Consider the following 17929-nt stretch of genomic DNA (forward strand, 5'->3'; position numbering starts at 1 on the left):
ACGGACAAACAGCTTACCGTCGTACTTTTGACTTTCCTTGTCTTCTTTGTGCTTTTATCTTTTTTTTTTTTTTTTTTATCTGCCAGATGTCATGCCTGAGGTGGGAGAAGCTTGTTGTTTGATCCTCTTTTATAATGCTGTATTACTTTTCCACAAGAAAGGTCCAGTGTTGGCAAAAAGAAAAAATCCTCATAACACTGTCAGGCAAAAAACAACCTTTTACCAATGGAATATAATCCAGGGAAATTCAATTTTCCACGGTCATTAAAAATAAACCAACAACACCAAAGAGGCACTTCAGCTGTGGGTACGAGAACAATAAGCCGATTCAAACAGATCTGCCCTTATGATCTTGAGTGTTGACAAAGACCTTGTCAAGTCCTCATAACACTTTGCAAGGGCTCATGTAATAGTCAGAGGTTTCTCTTAAGGTACGTACACCATGTGATATGGATGTTTTTCTGGATGAATATAAGACACCATTCATGTGTCAGGATATAAATACTAAAAAAGTGTATTTTGAACATTTCTATGAAAATTAAATCCATGCCGAGGCCAACAGTGGACTTTTAAAGTCCAGTGCACTTCCACCATCCACAGGGCCCTCAACAATCAGCATAAAGTAACATTATCACCTCGTTGACAAAAATCAACAATAACTGAAAATGTAGAAGCTTCAAGCCAGAGCTGTTACAATGTATTGTATCAAATTTGGTGTGTAGGTGCCAGGAAAGTCTTAATAAGAGCTTTTTGTCTTTTTCCATTGCATTCTAGTGTTTCTCAGCCAATCCAATTAAACCATACATGATCAGTGTTTGGTTGTGATAATACCATTAGTGCCAGGTACTGCAATACCCAACATTATAAAAAATTCAACTAAAATTTAGTTTTTTTCAGTAAAGCAAAAAAAATTTAAGCTCATTATAACACTAACGCTGATTTCTCTGATCTTTATTCTCAAACATGTATGAGTCACCAAGTATCTGAGTATTTCTTAATGATAAATTCATAAGCAGCAGGTTAAAAATAGCAGGTACCAGTGTAGCATTTGCGTGTAATTCGGTTATACTTTAAAATATGTCCTCAGAACTTGCCCTAAGATGTAGGAATGAGCTGGGATTTGGATGACTCGGCAGGTTTACCTCAGGTGTAACTGAAAAACTGACTGGAACAAATTGATTCATGCGCTGGGAGCAGCGCAGGCGAACAACCGTAAGCAACATTTATTGAAGCCAGACTCATCCGAATGTTCACACCGAAGGGGATCGTGCAGTTTCAGTTACAGACATCACTCTCACAGCTAAAATCTCTCTTTTTACTCCCAAAGATAATGGCAAGTTAAAATACACTGTCTATATAATAACAGGATATGTGCACTTGCTGGAAAATCAGGTCAATGATGAACCCATGAACCCTAATCACCTGTGTTCCAGTATCTACCATCCTCTATGCCATATATTGGTGATCATTATCAAGATAAAGTAATACCGCACTCAACAGTTATTGCAGTTAAACAAATGCCACAGTGAGCTAGTACAAAGGTGCTGATGCATTCTGTTACCTGTGGATTACACGGGGAAGCACAAAGACAGCTTGAATGCTCACACATACAGGTTCAACCAGAAACACACATACTTTTTCAGACACACACACACACGCACACTCCACACAATGAGCGCTCAGTATGTAGCCCGAGGCTCCAATTTGTTGTTACACCACAGCTCCGAGCTGTCTACCTTATCTGTAAGCTACACTTAACCTGACAGAGGGCTCAATCAGCTTAGCTTGTGCAAGAGGAGATGCACTAACTGCACAGTGGTGGGCTCTGACAAATGGCCGGGCAGGTTTTAATAGATAAAAAAAGGTTGCACAGCTGGTTTGAATGGAAGGGGGAAAAAACATGTATACAGTAGATTTCTATGTACTGTACATAAACAGGAAAAGTGAGATGACTCTAATGCAGTCACACCATACGGTCTGACTACAACGGCATCCACAAACACAGCTCTGTGGGTGTCGGTAGCAAAGGTTAAGGAGAAGGAGGTAGTTAGTCACAAGGGATATTTTTCCAAAGCTTCTCTATTCATATATTCGTAAGAGGTTATTCTGTGACCCCCACCACCAGCACGCACACTGACTTCGCACTGGCTCAGCGTTACCTATCCTGCTTATACATCCTAATGATGCTGCTGTTTTTGGCCTGGACCGGTTCACTTTGTAGTATTAAGGTCACTGGGAAGCAAAGTTAGGAAATATAAGTGCAGGCTCACACAGCTCCACATTCACACATGATTATCTAAAGGGTATGTGACCATACCTGCAGATTTCTAGAGACACTAATCCTGCTGGCAGATATATTTCTTACCAGATTCTAGTCCTGCCAGTGGAAGAAGCCCACAGTAAGACCATCAGACTTGGGTAAATTACAAATCTTCAAGGGAATTGGAAGTAAAGGCAAAAACAAAGAAGAGAAAACAGTAATTTTGATAAATAAGTGGTTTCAGAGGAAAATGACGGACTACCAGTGTAATCCATTTGTTTGCAGCAGTGCTGAGTGACCTGGTCAGGGCTACCTGCAGATTTATTACAGCCAGGTTTGCAGCAAAAGTAATCTCTCCTTCCTGACAAGCCTAAGGGTCATGCAGTTTGGCCACTCAATCCAAAGCTGTTTAAAGCTGACGAGATAAGAGCGGGCACTTATTTCAAACCACCCGGCAGCCCGTTTTATCAATATAGCAATTTAATTGGAAACACCTTGACCTCACAGAAAATGTTATATCTGCACAAAGAAGAAAAAAAAACATTGCAGGAAAATCTGAGCATATTAACAAAAAAAAAAAAAAAAAAACACTATGAAAGAATTACAAACGCATGAATTAGTGATATTGGCTTGGCTGTCCAAGTATCCGTCAACACGAAGAAGAAGCCATATTACATTCGAGTGCAAGCGGAGGCCATGTGTCGCTGGAGGACACCAATAGCAGTGAGAGATGTTAGTCACTATATAGCTATGAATCACATCACGAGCTTATCAGCCCTTCATTTCAAGCACTGAGGCATGAGCGTACGTGTCTGTGCAATTTGTGTGCCCTTTGATGTCTTGCACACAACAAGCGCTGGGGAGTAGTGGCATTGTACCCTTAGGTTGTGTGTTTCTGTGCAACATTTTTGATGAAATATCACACGAGAGGAAAAAAAATTAAGAAAAACGTTCAAGAACACAGGAGAGAAACCTCTGTTCCTATTGTAGTGTAGATACTCTAAGATATGAGTAAATCAAGAGACCAGCACGATGGCTTATATTAGTCTCCGAATCTTTCTGACTGAGACTAGAACCCCATCATCCTTCGCTTTATGATGTTCAGGTGGTGAATATGGAATCTCCCTGAAAAATCCAGAGGGCTGTAGGCTGACTGAATGCGAGTTGGGATGGGTGAATGGAAACGCTGCACTGAAACCTCTGCCAGTGTCTGCTAATAAACTCTGCTGTTATCGTGACTTTGCAGAGTCACAGGGAGGGTTGCGAAAATAATGATCAATTTACTATTCATAGGCCGACCTTCAGATGGCTTCACAATGCCAGTGATCTCAGTCCAGTTTCACTAGATAGCACAGTAAAGCTGTCAGTCATCTGCTGTTTGGCCAGGATAAATGCTTGGTATTCCCTGCGACTGCATATTTGAGTACTGTGTTCATTTTTTCTGGAGTTTTAGTCCAATTTTTCTCTTTGGGCTAAATACTTTTAATATACAGCACATTTGTCAACTCTGTTTTAAATGTGCTATATAAATATACTTGACCATACCAAACATCTGAAAACAAGATAACCTCAGTGAAAACACTGATTTTGACACATGCTAGAAACCGAGGCTATTTAAGAGACAGACGTATTGACAATGGTTTCAACTGGCTTTTAAGTTTTATATTAATATTTACTTTTATCTATAATACACAATCAATTGGGTGTTTTGTATCTTGCCCAAGGCTATCTTGATGTGTGGCCTAGAGGAGCTGGGGATCAAACCGCTGACCTTTCGATTAGTTGACAGCCAGCTCTGCCTTCTTCACTTGCCAGGATGCTGCCCAGGTAGGTGAACTGATTCACTTCCTCCAGTGGTTGCAATCCTACCATAATGGGGTCCTGTGTTGTCACATAGCCTATCCTCATGACCTTGGTCTTCTTTCCACTGATCCGTAAGCGCACTTTGAAAGATCGTTCTGGCGACGAAGATTCAACTGCTCAACTCCATCGTTATACCTACCGCGATCTACGTTTGTGAGACGTGGAAAGCATCAGCCAGAATCGCCAAAAGACTCAATGTGGCCCAGCAGCGATGGCTAAGACGGATCCCGGGGGTCAAGTACATCGTCAAACTGCCACACGTCCCCTCCAGGACATTGTGACTGACCAGCGTGTGCGCTTTGGAGGTCTTGTTCTACGTCAACCCCCACATCGATTGCCTAAGATTGCCATCACATGGAACCCACCCCACGCAAACCAGGCCGCCCCCGGTTTGCGTCTTTATAGGAGGACCTTCATCACTAGGTGACCAAAGAAGGGGTTTTATAGACTTAAGTTTTCATTCACATCCCAACTACGTTCTGCATTAAAACTAGAATGCTCCCCCCTCCGTTTTCTTTATCCGTGAATGGATTTAGATTTCTTATTGCCATGGTTACCAAAATTCAGTCATCATCGTTGCTGGCGTATTTAGATGACACATTCACAGAAACACATCTACTGACAACCCCACAGCGTCAAAATAACTACGTCCAATTATCGCATCTCATAGGCTGAGAAAAGACGTCACTTTAAACAGTGACTGATGTGTTTTGGAATTAAACGTCAGCAGCTGGAATACAGAGCACGTTATTCAGCGTGGTTTTGAGCCTACACTGGAGGCTTACCTTCACATAAGCAGGCTGTTTCTCCAGAATGAGATCGGCGACCTTTTTGGAAACCTGAAGACAAAGAAAGAGACGATAAACGTGAAAAGTAGAATTTAAAAAATGAAAAAAAGAAGAATGAATGAAGACTTTTTGATGTTCTTCCCAAATGTCACCCCACAGAAACTGTTTAGGCTACGCAATCTCGCTATTGAGGTTGGGCTGAGAATAACAATCAGGGATGTCTGCATCTCTGGCTCTACGCAGCTGAATCCTTTTAAAGGGAGTGTCTCGCATTCTCCGTTTCATTTCATTCAGCGTCCTTCTCAATAACGTAACTCTTGTTTCTCTGAGAGAACTCTCCTTTTCCTCATTTCCCTTTGTGATTTCTTGTGTTCCCCTCTGTATGCCTTTGATTTACAGCTAAGGTGAAACTGTAATTACTGAAAAAGCTTGCGCCCATATGGTACAAAACACAGCATTAAAGGAGGTCATGAGATCAGGCTGACCCACCTCTGCTACGTGTGACGCCCATCACAACTTTTAGTGGAGAAAGGGGAAAAAGTGAGGAACACAGCAGGCCAATGGAAAATGAATAGCTTCATCCACACTGAAGGATCAGACAAACAAGGTCACACTGAATGAACAAGGTGGGGTCCACTCAAGTTTATTTATCCTGTTTAGTTGTCAAAATGCCTTCAATTAAATATTTTCAAGCATTAAGGAGTGTATGTGCATGACTATCGCTGTTAAGCACCACATGTTTTGAACTCCATGCCCCCAGTTTGTAGCACGTGCTCTCTCCGAGCTCAAGATGTCATAGGTGTCACAGGATATCATCCAACAACGTGCTACAAGAAGTTTATCCAGCAACACGTTTACAAAAAAAGCAGTAATTTCAATACTAAGCAACTTAACTTTGGATTTTTTTTAAAACCTGACTACAGATACATGATCTCTTAATACTGCTGCTCATTATAACAGCAAAGGACAATCGCTTATGCAGCACCCAACCAATCTCTCTCCCACTCACAGTAAGCAACCTCTCTTCCATTTACCGTGCAACTACATAAGCCAGCACGCACCAAGTGGAGTTTTACAGGAGAAGAGAATAAGCACGAGTAGTCGAGGTAGCGAGGAGGTTTTTGTATGTGCTGATACGCGGCAGATGAGGCTATGGGTGGGGATGACATTTCAAAGTGTGTTAAGTATGCGTGGTAGCAAACCGGAGACCTGAACAGATGGGAAACGCAGCTCAGCTGAAGCGGCTCCTTCAGCAGGGTTAAAGCATGTGTGTGCATGTGTGTGTGTGTGTGTGTGTGTGCCTCTATTAAGATTTAAATGTATGCATAAATTGTTCACCAAGGAAAAATTATTCAGTACTCAGAAGAGGCGCAACAAATGTGGCAAGAAAATGGTGGAGACACAGAAAACAGTGAGGTAACGTATTAATGTGAGCCCAGAATAACCCCCTTAACCACTCACGAACCTATCCCAAAATAATGCTATAACGCCACCTATTGGCATTTCACTGATTCAATTCTAAACTTCTTTCTATTTTTTTGTTGAATGAAAAACAGCTATGAGTACCCAAACCCTCCTACCTAAGCCACAAGGCCAGAGTCATTAAATCTCAGCTTGCTCTAATGGAGGTTAATTGTGCAGTAACTGGGCTGCAAAGCAGTAACGGTGCTTGGAGTAAATACTATCCAAATCTAGCGGTCGAAAATGAATGATAATCAACTCATATAAACATGGTCGGCATTTATAGTGGTAGAATAATAATAACAACAACAACTGGTATAAACATATGAGGTTCAGAGACTTTACACAGAAACTCACACATATACATACTCTGTTAGAAAAAGCTAACAGAGACACCAAATCATTGTAAAGAAAGCTGTATACTAAAAATACAGTAAATATGGTGTATTGCAGATAAATACAAACATGTGATAATTATACCAAATGCTGTATAGTTGAGGCATATGAGTCAGTTTCCTGATTAAGGCTAGCTAAAGTAAAATAAACTGCGAGGGTTTCTCAGTCTTATAAAACCATATTTAACCTTGGATGGGTGGGGGTGGAAAGCAGCCTGCTCTCTCACACAAGCAATACGCCCCCAAAAAATACCAAACAACAGGGAAAAAAAATTCACAGGAGAAAAAGATGCTAAAGAGCTAATCAAAGCCACACCAGGAGCCAATCATGGTACGGCACTGACGCATGACAGATTTACAATTGTTTCTTCTGTATGGCTGCAAAAATGTTTCTCTTAGCCTGTATTCCTAAAAAGCGGCAACCTCTAGGGCAGGGATGTCAAATTTATTTTCCATCGCCAGCCACAAACAGCCCACTTTGATCTCTGGTAAAACTCTGTCAGTGTAAAGATGTGTAACTAGACATTTAATCAATGAAATGACTTCATATAAGACAAAGAAGAGCAATTTTAACATTTGGAGCTCAGTGTTTCTACATAAAGAAACGCTGCTTTGGTAAATGAAAGAAACTTGTCAGCATGACTCTTGAGGTTTAAACTGTAAGTATTAAATGTGTAAAATTACTGAAATTTATCATTTAATTACTTTGGTGTATTGTGCATGACCATGGGGGAATTCATTATCGGCAGGAAAAGTTGTGAAAATACAGTTCAGAGTCTAAAACTGGTCTCTCCCTTCACGTTTTTCAAAGCCATCCAATGGTCCAGATTGAAGATTGAAGGCCGATTGTGGGCCCCAGGGCTTATGTTTGACACCACTGCTCTAGTGTATGAAAAGTGAAGGCAAGGTGGAAGTGCCAATAACTGACGAGGCCCAAACAAACTGGCAAATACTAGCAGATAACCAAGCACCTCGCCGTCCGGTCTAAATATCGACACTTTTTACTTAAAAAAAAACTAACATGGTAAGATCTCAAATGCTGTCATTAAACTACCAAAAAGGCTCAGTCTAGAAACCACTAGGGTACATCCGTCTTTTTTATACAGTCGGTGTAACTGCATACATAGCATTTGCTCAGTGCTTTGTAGAATGAGCTGGACATGTTTATTGCATTGGCTAGATGGACTCAACCAATAATGAAGCCTTAACGTGATCCATCTCTGAGCAGCAGGAGCATAACCTGCAGGGGAAACAAGCTTTTAAACGTGGGTTAAAGACACTAAGTATGTTAAGCTCTTATATGCTGAATATAATCAGGCCACTGAGCAGATAAACAGTGTTTTGTTTTTATTTTTGGTCCTGATGACAACTGAACTTAAATTTGTGTCTCTTTTCCCAATTTGACTGATTTCAATAGGGACTTGGGCTTCTTACTCCAAAATAATGAATGGTTGTCATGTAGTGACACTTGCTTATAGATGGATTTTGTTCCAAACACATTCAGTGCCTTTTATAATGTATTCTGTCAGTCAGGCTACTAAATGGAGGCAAATGTCTTTTTCTTTTTAAAAAAAAAAACAAAAAACAGCACTAACTGCTTTATAACCATCTGCGGTCCTTTTAATGCTCTACCTGAAACATCCTTTTTCCCACAGCAGGACACCTCTAAAACCTGATGCACACATGGAGAGCAATAAGGCAGTAAGGCAGGGACTGGCAACATTTTAAAAACTGAGCTGAGGAACAGAATTCATAAGTGCTGCAGGAGGGGAATTCATTTCAAGCTTTCATGTTTCATTAAAAATGGAGAATGTTCGTTCGCATTGCTAATATCAACTCTGCCTACATTCCTAAAAAGCAAGCCACTTTCAGATAGATGGGAAGAGCAATATAAAATTATATGGTACCACATTTAAGCCGTTTCTTTAAGCACTGGTCATGCATATTTGTACTTTATTACACACTGACAAGTTACTGCAAACTTTCAAGGCCTTGATTTGGAGGAGGAATTACTTTTCAAATTTTTTATAGGATTTGAAGAAGGCCTTAGATGTATGAGCAAGCATGAGCGTCCACTTTAATTAAGGCCTTTCAGCATTTGTGTGCTACATTCAAATGATGAGAAAAAGCATCGGCAGATCACATATCTGAACCCTGACATTTTTGCGTATGGGCTGAAGTCTCGCAGCACGAAAAGGCAATTAGCTGTGAGACGAGCCTCTGTGGGCCAGCTGCGTGTCACAGATGCCAATTAAGCTTGGACACTGTGGCAGAGGAACGGGGCAGTTGTTCTCACCCATGAAACCACAGAAAGTTTGCTTCACCCTGCAGCAGATCATTCACATAAATAGAGTCGCTGCAGCAGTTCTTCACACATCTCCTGCGTCAATGGCAAACACAGTTACCCGTACAGTACTGTTACTTTCAGCTCTTGTACTCGACCCCCTGCTCCGCACTAACTCAAGCTCGCACTTAAGCTTACAGCCAAGTGTTATAAATAAGGTGTGGAGCCTATCCACGGTATCAGCCATCGCAGGACAGCTTTATGCTGAACATCTCAAAAGCACTATTATCGCCCCTTCAAAGTGCAATGCCCTATTTCACATGCTGATGATTGCATGAGCATGGACGTGTGCACGTGTGACTAGGAGAGTCAGAGAGTGCACACACACACACTGCCCACCTTTAGAAATAGTCTTAACAAAATTGGCTGCAGAGACCCACAACACAAAGTTCATGCATATGCATGACTTCACAGAACAACTTTGCAACTTCTGCTGTACATTGTCTCAGAAATTCTTCCAAAGTGTGGAAAATGACGCAGTCCTTTAAGCTGTGCTCCGGCAGCATGTTTCAAAGCTTGCATCTAATTTGCATAAGGTAACATCGATTTTACTGCCAAACAAGTCTTTGAACTCGCCACACTGAACCAAATCAAAACATGAAATCAATCACACACACACACCCCGATACTCCAACAACCTTAATTTACCACTGAAAAAGTGTTTCGTTTCTTTAACCCAACAAGATGGACGAATATTGCACTGGCTCCATGTTTTAAAATGCCAAATAACCTCCTACAACTTTAGCAAGACTAGAACTGACAGGTGCACTTTTTATGGCTTTAACATTACATTAAAAAGAAAAAGCCAAAAAGTACAGATAATCATTATTCATGTAAGGTAGGAAGAGATTTCCATCTATCTATTTTCCGTGTAGGAATTTGTCTTAATTCTTAAAAGGAATAGTAAAGGATACATATATCTGCAAAGGTATTAAATCCACAATGACTTTTACTTTTTTTCCTATCAAAATGATTAATAGGGTATTTGTTAGAAACAGAACTTTTGAACTTATAGAACCTCTATTAGGAGCAACAACCTCCATCAGAAGTTAATGAGACTGGCACAACGACGGAGGGGATGTCAGGGTCAATCCTCTCTACAGAACAGTTTACAGATCCCTGGTATGTTGGGGATATCAGTTGGGTTAAAATCATCATTCATTAATATGACTTCATTGTCATCATTGTTATATTTCTGTTTTGTCAGGTAGCGTAACCTCTCTAAAGGTTCAGGTCTGCTGCCCTGACATTCTCCTCTGAAAATATATGAAATCATTTTTGATTTCCTCTGAGGAGCCAAAGCAGCTCCAAACCACGATGCTTCCTCCCCCATGCCTCACATTTAGGATGAGGTGCTTGTCTGTCTGAGAAATTAAGACTTTTCTGCACAAAACCTTTCTTTAAGACTCTGTTAAAAGTAGATGTTGTACACCTCTATAACCCACCGTCTCAGTCTTATATCCTTAATAGAAAAACTGACTCTAAGTAGCTTTTGAGCGATTCATTTTCACATAGATTCATTGCATTTTGCAAATCCTGATAACTGTAAACTGTTTTTCTTATACTTTTATCTTGTCTCTTAAATAAAGTCATAACTGAGATTTTAAACTAGTTAAAAATAAACAAGGTTAAATGATATGTTGAATATACTCAGGCCACTGAGTCAGATAAACAGGTCAAGGCTTTTCGTAGGCACAGGATTTTACATTTGCATTTGATGAGCTTGCTGAGAAACTTAGCTGGGGATTTTCTGCCTGACAGTACACTGGACCAATTACTGTGGCCATTCCCACGACGTGCTTGCAGGCTGACAGCCAGCGAGCCAGGGAGGCAGGGAGAGAGAGCGAAAGTGCGAGAGACAGAAAGCGTGAGAGACTGAGAGAGGATGTGTGAGGGTGCTTTTGTGTACTCAGACTGTAGAAACGTACAGGTCTCACCATGCCACGGGGCAGAAAGTCTAAAGCATCCTCTTAACTAAACAGGCAGCTCTGTGGGCTACTGTCAGAAGAGGGAAGCGCAGCATGCATGAAAAAGAGGGATAAGAGTCATAGAGGAAATCGATGTGAAAAAAAAGGATAGCAGTAGAGTTGAAGGAGCAATGGAGACAAAGCAGTGAGCAAAAGTACAGAAGCCTGTCAGGGTGGAAGGTAGGAGGGTAATATCTGCACTGGACTGTGGGGATGGAAGAAGCAGAGGGAAAAAGTGCTTCTTGCTCTGCCACATGATGCTATAAATAGAATTTGTTGACAGGCCATCTCTCCCGTCTGAAACTGCGAGTACCTGAATAACCTCAACAGAGCAGCCGCTATGGAAATGAGTTTGCTGAGGATGAAAACGCAGGCACTGACGTCATGGCACAAAATGATTGACCTTCACTCAGTTTTTACTGAGCGTCGTCAGCATCGAGCATTTGTTGGTTTTTTTTGTGTTTTTGTTTCATTCCTTCTTTGCAGTTTAAAACATCTCATCAAAAAACAAAAGTAAAAAGTGTTCTGGGCTGTTTACGTTCCTCTAGAGCTGCACAAACTCTCAGCGTCACAGTGCTGACTATGGGTCTCAAACTGCAAATTACAGCAGTGCGGGAAAACCTGCCATGACTTAATGGGGCAAATGAAGAAACTCAACACTTTTATATAAATGAAAACTCTCTTTTCAAGTACATCATTATTTTAAAATGTGTTTCGACAGTGTGAACCAGCAAGGTCGGCTTTAACGAATTTTATTGCTTCTATTTTCCAGTAAAAACTTAATAAATTGGACCTTGAGACAGGGTCAACTGAGGTTTTTGACATCCAACAAACTTTTATTGTCATGCTTTTTATGTAGTGTAGGTGTCATACTGACACTTTTAAAGAAAGAAACTAGCAGAAAATGCATCGTGAACTACTTTCTCCAACACTTAAGTCAGCGCATGGTAACAACAACATCCAAGCTTAAAGATGGTGGGCTACAGCAACAAAGGACGACACCGGGTACCACTCCTGTCAGATAAGAGCCGGAAACTGAAGCTAAAATTCACACAGACTGAAAAAAATGTTGCTTGGTTTGATGAGTCTCGATCATAGGGTCAGAATTTGGTGTAAACAACATGAAAACGTGGATCCATCCTGCTTGTGTTAACAGCTCAGGCTACTGGTGGTGTAATGGTGTGAGGGATCATTTCTTGGCACACTTTCGGCCCCTCGGTACCAATCGCACTAAGCGTTGTTTAAATGCCACAGCCTGCCTGAGTATGGTTGCTGGCCATGTGCATCCTTTTACAACCACAGTGCTGCCCATCTTCTGATGGCTGCTTGCAGCAGGATAACACACCATGTCACAAAACTCACATCACTTCAAACTGGTTTCTAGAACATAACGGTGAGTTCACAGTACTCAAATGATCTCCACAGTCACTAGATCGCAATCCAACAGAGCATTTTTGGGATGTGGTGGAAGACATCATGGATGTGCAGCCAACAATTCTGCAGCAACTGTCTGATGCTATCAGGTTAATATGCACCGACATCTCTGAGGACTGTCTCCAGCATCATATTTAATCTGTGCCTTTAATAATTAAGGCAGCACTGAAGACAAAAGACGGTAAAACCCAACTAAAAAACAGACTGAAAGGGAGATTCCCAAATTCATTACAATCAGTCACTATCTATTTATGACCATTTGGGCATTCGGGTATTGGTTAACTATTTAGTTTCAAGTTTTTATATCTGTATATAAATTCAATTCGATTTTTTACGCAGACTCAAACACCATGGCAATTTGTTTGTCTGACATTCCTCAACTGAACAGTGATCATCGTGCTTGAGTTCACTTCACTGCCGTTACCTAGCTACTTTTTATCTTTAGCCATTTTTGCTTTCTTTTTTCAAAAAAGGCCTGGAAAATAAAGACAATCTACAGTACCCTACTGCTTCACAATGTGCTCTCCTGGCACAGAAACAGTGCCCTCTTTCTACCTGCTATATTCACTGGATGAGCGAGCAGCTATGGCTCCAGAGAATGACAGAGAGCAGAGCCGCACAGTGTGAGAAATAAAAGCACGAGACCTTCTGCTGTTTCTAACTTTCACTTTGATTACTACACAACTAACACAGGCCCTAACACACACACAGGCGCGCGCGCGCAAAACAATTAGTTGGACAACTAACTTACAAATGGCTCCAGGAAGGACTTTTTTTCTTTTTTAAAAATCACGTGCTACACCTTCAGCAGAACTACAAAAACAGTTAGGGGTTTCCATGTCAAATAAAACAATAAAATGAAAAACAAAAGATGATTTGAAAAAGTTACAGAGAACAATCTGTAGATTAGAAATGTTCACAAGCACGAGGCAGAAATGATCATAACGTACACTGACACGGTCTGACACCATACTGTGTTTGTGTGCCTTCGGGTTTGAGTTTGTATGAAAGACAGAGAGAGGGAAAGAGATACTTACTGCTGCCTGTTGCCTTTTAAGTTTGTCTCTGTATTCCTCCAACTCCTGCAGGTTCAACTCGGGCGGGAGTTTCTATAATCACACACACACAGAAATTCAAACATGCAACCTTAGTGTTTGCTTACAAAACCTCCTCTTTAGACTGCTGATAGCATCCAGTCTTTTTGCTTGTGCTTACTTGGATACCAGCGCATGCTGCTTCCCACCACGTCTGGCTTTTAACACAGTACGAGTCCTCGCTCAGTGTGCCAGACAGAAAAATATATTCAAAGCAGAACTATGACACTATCAAATTTCAGGTGCTAAGGGCCAAAGCGGGGATTTCATTCATCTTGCAAGAGCTAATCCTCACTGTCGAGCATCTTAATTTTTAAAGCTACCTCAGGAGGTATTTCAAAGAGCCTAAGCTGAAGGTAGGTGTAGCTTTTACTTCATTCAAAGAAAAGAAAAACAAACAAAAATAATCTACTAAAATATACTTCCCCAGATCATAACTCTGATTAGTGAAGGTAAACAGCAAACAAACTCTGCTACTGAAAGAAGATATTACAAATCCATGGCCCAAAGGATGATAGGTAATTACTTTCCCCTTGACTGAGAGTCTCATTTCAGATGGTGTAGAAATACCAAGATAAATCTAATGAGATTTCACACCCTTCTTCTGTTGAGCAGATGCAATCTATCAATCCAGACGTCAATTGTATGCATGCGGCTCAGCAGAAATGTAAGAAACAGCAGCTCAGGTGAAAAAGCTTTATTTTTGCCAGCCAGACGGGGTTCAGAGCACAATAAACAATACTTCTTCACATTAGAAATGCAATACTTCTGTTATCAAACTTACTGAAACGTGGTGGATTTAATGAAATGATTTCATGAAAGGGGGCGTGGGAACTTGCAAGCGAGTCTCGCTTGTTATCGCTTAACCGGTGAGTGGAGCTCATTCAGTCAATAGCACAAGAGCTGGAAATCATACAGAGTATCTGACCTCCAGTTCATGCTGCACCATGTCGAAGGAGTCATTTGAGAAGTAGACCTCCTCGATGCTGTCGATGATTTCCTGCTCCGCCTGGGGGTCGATGGGCTGCTCCCTCAGCTCCCGCAGCTCCTCCTGCAACACGGCGAGACAGGCGGGGAGAGAAAGCGACAAACAAAGAGAGACAGAGTTAGAAGATGTCCTTGGTATAAAGTACTAGAAAGAAAAGGTACACGCTATTACATTAAAACCCACAAAACAATAAACAAGATATAGTCACAGGAAGAAGAAAAAAGGAAAAAGAGAACAAACAGGATATATCAGCAGGCTGCCGGGGGAAAGATCAGTAAAAGAGGGAGAGATAGGATTAGAGGAGCAAGAGTTCCAGAGGAGTTTAAGGACAAAGCTAAAGGGTGAAGGATTTGTCCTTAAACTTAAATGAGGCAGAGAACAAGGGACAAGGAGAGGTAAAGGAAGGGCGTTGACAAGGGGCGGGGGGGATGAAAAGAGAAAAATGTTAATCATAGACTTTAGGAAAAGATTGCAGCTTGTTTCATTGGTTGGCTGTCATGGGAGGGAGGCAGCGATGAGAGGAAAGACAAAAAGACACAAATGACTAAAAGAAGAGAGCAGAGATTCCCTTCTGAGAAACATCAGAGCCTTATTGATTAACATGCGGTGCATCCGCTGAGGCTTATTGCTGCGTTGAGTCTTTTAGATGAAGGGTTTCAAAGCCCACTCCTGACTGCCTTAATGAGCTGAGATGCAGGCAGATGTCAGTACCAAAGTGCTGGGATGAAAAGTTACCACAAATTTAAAAAAAGTTTACCGTTTCATTTGAGTATTCATTAACATCCGTATGAAATTTTAAGGCAATCTATCCAGCAGTTACATCAGAATATCAAATCACAAACATTTAAATTAAACCGAATTCGGGTTCCACTGAAGTCTATAATGAGAATAATAAGTGTAATACCCATTTTTTGGAGGATGACACTTTTTTATGTTTCAAGCAAAAAATAAGCAGAAAATAATAATAAACGCTGAGCTTATTTAACACAAAAAAGCATGTGTTTAGGATAAAAACTGCAGTAATCATAGGAAACATCTGAACCAACCTCAAGCCTTTCAAGGGACTTTGATCAAAAAGGTCCAAGCAGCATTTAATCAGACTAAACAGGAAAAACATTATTTTTTTTTATTTTTATTAGCCTATTCTGGATCTGGCTTCATATTTCACTCCACAGAACAGAAGTGGGCATGCAAGTCAAATGATTCAAAAGCTATCAGCTATCAGAAATAAATCTGACAAGTACTAGTGTATCTAAAATATTTAAATTAATTTCTTCCATAATTTTAATTTTAAAAAAGTCATTTTCATCAATTCTACATTTACAGCACCTAAAGTTCTGATTTTAGCTTATAGCTCATGAAAAACAGAACTCCAGTATTAAAATATTTCATTTAGACTTTAAGTGACTATTCGACCAGTATAAATGCCACGCTGCTCCCAGTCTGGTTCCCCAACACAACCACACTCATGGTAAACACTGCTGACTGGACAATTGTCCAGATGACAATCCCCGCTGAAGGTAACTGCTGAAAAGGCTGGCTGGTTGCAAGCATATTAATGGAAAGTTGGCTCCTATCACCCTTCTCTGTGTGATAGGAAAAGGTGCACAAGCATCTTAGATGTCAGCAGCCTTGTAGCAATTGTTATATAAAAAAAACAAACGAACAAACAAATAAAACAACAACCATTGAATCAAGAAAGTAGGAGAGCTTTGAAACGTTGACTGTGGCTGGTGCATCAAACCACCACCAGGAAAAGGGCTACAACTGTCCCAAACATGACAGCAAATTGATTTTATTTGTAAATCAAGATCTAAGAGTCTGGATGAAGCATAAAGGCTGATTTCCTGTTCCTGCAGAAACTCCCACCAAATAATTTGCTCACCGTGTAATTTCTGTGCTCAATTGATCAGCCATCTCACCTGGCCTGAACCCTACACAGAATTTACGGGGCGCCGTCAAGACGAAGATGAGAAACACCCAGCCCAATAAATACAGACAAGCTGAAGGCCGCTATCAAAGAAACCTGGTCTTTAGTGATACCTCAGCGGTGCCGCGAGCTGATCACCGCCATGCTACACTGCACTCACACAGTAATTCATGGTAAAGGAGCCCCAACGAATATGAGTGACAATGAGCATACTATATAGAAGTGGGACTCTATTTTGACTGACCATAAGAATTGAGAATTTCATGAGATAGAAGCTAAAATCATCAAATTAAGGTTTTGTTTTTTTATATAATATTTCACTTTACATCTTAAAACACAGAATATATGAAAGGTTTTTTTTAATATATTAAATTAAATTAAATTAAAATGGAATATACCTGTGATTTACAATTAGCATGCATGCAGGAACATAGTTCCAAAATGAGCAACCAGATATCAGTGGAAATCATGACTTATATGGCAAGCAATAATATCACTAATTAGAAGCACAGAGACGTGCTCATCCTAAATTAACGCCACAGACAGTGAGCTACTTTCAAATGCAGACAAACAAGTGCCTCGGTCTTGTTACAAGCCTTATCAACAGAGTTTCCGTGACAGCTCAGGGAGTTTGTCAACCTCTATGGACGGTGTCCAAAACCTTGCTCGCTCTTCCGTACAAAATTGCAGGATGAGTGCTGCATGAAAAGAAGCCTGACGAACAGTGAGAGCGCATTCTTTTATCAGAACAGTCCAAGATAAATTTGGACTGTGAACGGTGAAGCTTGATTTTCAGTGAATGGATGATCTTTATTGTCATTACTACACATGATTTACAGAATTCCCTTTGGATTCGTCTTAACTTAAAAAACAATACATAAATAAAAATATGTAAGGAAGTTTAGATAAAAATAAAGTTAGTGGTAAACTCAGCAACAGAGGAGAAAAACAGCAGGTTTAAACACAGTCTAGTCCGTTTAAAGTGTTGTTAGCCAATGAAAATGTCCTCAGTGCTATACTGTGTGTGTTTGCATGTGTGTCTAGTACTGAAGCCTATTTCCAGAAATTAGATAGGTGGAAGCCATCGCTCCAAAAACCGTCTGTTAGTTCTTGTTTTTATTGCTGTGAACCGTTTGCTGGATGGCAGCGGTTCAAACAAAGAATGTCCGGGATGTTTATTATCCTTGCTTATGATACCGTCTGCTTTGTTCGTCATCCTGGTGGCGTAGTGTGAGTGCAGAGCTCTATAGAAACAAAGCACTCAGACACCTTCGCCCCTCGATGCAGATCCTTCCTTTCTGCAGCAGTGTTGATGGTTCCTCTGTACTCCTGTGTAAGTTCATCAACGGTTTCTGTGAAAGTTTGGCCTGTTTCTGAGGAAGAAGAGCCCTTATTGTGCCCACTC

The 17929-nt window shown here is 40.7% G+C and overlaps 1 protein-coding gene across 2 annotated transcripts in view; it reads right to left on the reverse strand.

Moving 5' to 3' along the window:
* vps50 (VPS50 subunit of EARP/GARPII complex) overlaps positions 1–17929 on the reverse strand; it is a 137764-nt gene that overhangs the window by 98253 nt on the left and 21582 nt on the right. For both annotated transcript variants that reach the window (XM_082520343.1, XM_082520342.1), the window contains exons 3-5: positions 14535–14657; positions 13550–13621; positions 4909–4962 (exon numbers count right to left, since the gene is read on the reverse strand). In XM_082520343.1, the coding sequence (XP_082376469.1) occupies positions 4909–4962; positions 13550–13621; positions 14535–14657 (249 nt within the window). The remainder of the gene's footprint in view (positions 1–4908; positions 4963–13549; positions 13622–14534; positions 14658–17929) is intronic.

The sequence above is a fragment of the Aulonocara stuartgranti genome, assembly GCF_965226115.1.
Source record: "Aulonocara stuartgranti genome assembly, chromosome: 22".
Classification (NCBI taxonomy): Eukaryota; Metazoa; Chordata; class Actinopteri; order Cichliformes; family Cichlidae; genus Aulonocara; species Aulonocara stuartgranti.